The following is a 2,253-nucleotide window of genomic DNA, read 5'->3' as shown; positions in this document are numbered from 1 at the left end:
GTACACACGCACGCGCGCACACACACACACAGACACACAGGCACACACACACACACACACACACACACACACACACACACAGACACACAGGCACACACACCAGCACATACACACACACACACCAGCACACACACACACACACACACACACACGAGAGGCGTCGCCACGCGCCCACCTTGACCGCCGACACGACTTTGTTCCAGAATCCGCGGTGGACCACCCCAAACGCGCCTGCGCGCGGAGCGGTTGATCGGTCAGCGGCCGGGCGGCGCTTTGCAGCACTGGCAAGCTGGGGCGGGCGGCCATGACAGCGGCCGGCTGCGGCGGCTTGGCCGCATGCCGTCAGGGGTTGCGTGAGATAGATCAGGAAATAGACACCAACGAGCAGGACCAAGACGACAGCCCGCCGGCAAGCGTGCCAGTCAGACAGGCGGCTGAGGGCGCAAGGCGCCGCGCGTCTGCGGCGCGGCTGCGGGGCTGGGTGGGCGGGGTGGGGCGAGGTGCAGTGCGGGGCAGAGCGGATGACGCACCGCGCCCGACTTGCTCCGCCACGACGAGCTCCGAGATGAACCCTGGCATGCGCGAGCGCCGCCGCCGCCCCTTCTGGATCTCCTGCTGCAGCACCTGGTGAGATAATCATGGAATATGATGTGGGAAACGATCAGTACGCAGCGTGGGGAGGGGGTGCAGCGACGGAAAGGTCGCAGTAGGCAGTCGGACGGAGGCGGCAGGGCCGATGATTTAAGGAGAGGACGTCGCCACCGCGGCGGCGCGCAGCCGAGGTTTGCCTCGCGCGTGCTGCCGGGGGCCGGCCCGAGCCGCGCGCGTCCCTGCTTTGTCCACGGCGGCACGCGGAACTTGCCCACCAACTCCTACAAGCAGCGTCCCCAAAGTATAAGAAGTCTCAAATCCTGGATAGATGCCGGTCAACCCACCGAGAGCATCGCTTCTGTGTTGAACCGCTGGCCGGATGCCCCGACCATGCGGCCACGCCGCTGCTCCGAAGTGGACGACGCCGCGTCCGGCGCCGACCGGTGCCGCTGCAGGCCGCTGGGCGGGCCGCTGGGCGGGCCGCTGGGTGGGCCGCCCTGCGGCTCCTGAGGCTTGGCGGCGAGGGCGGCCTGGGCGGCGCGGGCGAAGGGTCGGGGCGGGGGGTTCAGGTGGAGGGAGCGGCATGATCGCGTTGCCTTGTTTTCTTGCTTGGGTGCTTGCTGGCGTGCTGGCTTGCGAGGTGGTAGTTCGCTGCGAGGCTGGCCAATGCGATTGATCTTTTCGTGCGGAAGGCAGTCCAATCAGCGGTGCGCCCCCCCTCCCAAGGGCCGAGCCAGCGGTGTCAACATCAGGGCCACACCGCGGCCCGCCTACTCAAAGAGGAGTGGCAAATTGTTTGCGGCCGAGGGGCCGCCGCGCCGGCGCACCTCCTCGGCGAGCCTGGCGATGACGTCAGCGCGCGCCAGCAGCTTCTGGCGCAGCACCCCGCTCACGCTGTTCACGAAGCCCTGGAACGAGAGGAGCAGGGGGAGCATGAGGCACCAGGGCGCTCAGGAGGCATGAGGTGGCATAGTGCTCAAGTAGAAGCGCAGGGGCTAAAACCTCAAACCCATTCAGGTTCATGCGTCCTGACGAATACATGAAACGCCCCAGAGTCGCCTGCGCAGCGATCCCCACAGAAAAGCAACCAGAGGAGTGGGCGGGCCGACGGGAGAGGCGTCCATGGCGCGCGCGGAGGGCGGCGCGGCGGGGCGGCGCGGCGGGGCGGCGCACCAGCAGCGTCGCCTGCAGCTCCCGGAACTGGTAGGGCGAGTCGAGGGCGAAGTACATGCCCCCCACGCCCTCGCGGCCCCGGCCCATGAGCGGCACGACCACCAGGGACGCCACCTCGTCAGGGGCGCGCGTGAAGACGTCCTGGGCCGGCTGGCGGGAGGCCTGCACATACTTGCTGCAGTCTGGGGAGGGGTGGGCAGGCGGGCGAGCATGGTCATGACACTGTCATGCCACACCGGTCGATGAAATCGATACCCTGCCCTACTGTAGGACGTGACGCTCTGCGATACGGCGATCGATTTGATCTGCCGACTTGATATTGGGGCAGGGCGCCCCTCCTCTGTGTCGAGAGGCTGAGGCTCTAGAGGCTGGGGACTCACCGACGATGAAACGGGCCTCCTGCAGGGCGATCGCAGACCCCAGCAGGGTGCCATCCAGCTCCACCACCGTCGAAACGACGTCATCACACGCCCCGCCGCCGCCCCCGCC

At 67.5% G+C, this 2,253-nt stretch overlaps 1 protein-coding gene across 1 annotated transcript in view; it reads right to left on the bottom strand.

Moving 5' to 3' along the window:
• Nucleotides 1-935: 935 nt before the first annotated feature.
• MNEG_13150 (hypothetical protein) overlaps nt 936-2,253 on the bottom strand; it is a gene marked incomplete at both ends in the record, with an annotated part of 4,246 nt that continues 2,928 nt past the window's right edge. Inside the window, 4 exons of the mRNA XM_014038379.1 lie at nt 936-1,121; nt 1,419-1,499; nt 1,765-1,946; nt 2,145-2,163. Of these exons, the coding sequence (XP_013893833.1) occupies nt 936-1,121; nt 1,419-1,499; nt 1,765-1,946; nt 2,145-2,163 (468 nt within the window). The remainder of the gene's footprint in view (nt 1,122-1,418; nt 1,500-1,764; nt 1,947-2,144; nt 2,164-2,253) is intronic.

This window comes from Monoraphidium neglectum, assembly GCF_000611645.1.
Source record: "Monoraphidium neglectum strain SAG 48.87 unplaced genomic scaffold scaffold03654, whole genome shotgun sequence".
Lineage (NCBI taxonomy): Eukaryota > Viridiplantae > Chlorophyta > Chlorophyceae > Sphaeropleales > Selenastraceae > Monoraphidium > Monoraphidium neglectum.
The sequence above is the reverse complement of the archived record's forward strand: the minus strand, read 5'-3'. Positions and strand labels throughout refer to the sequence as shown.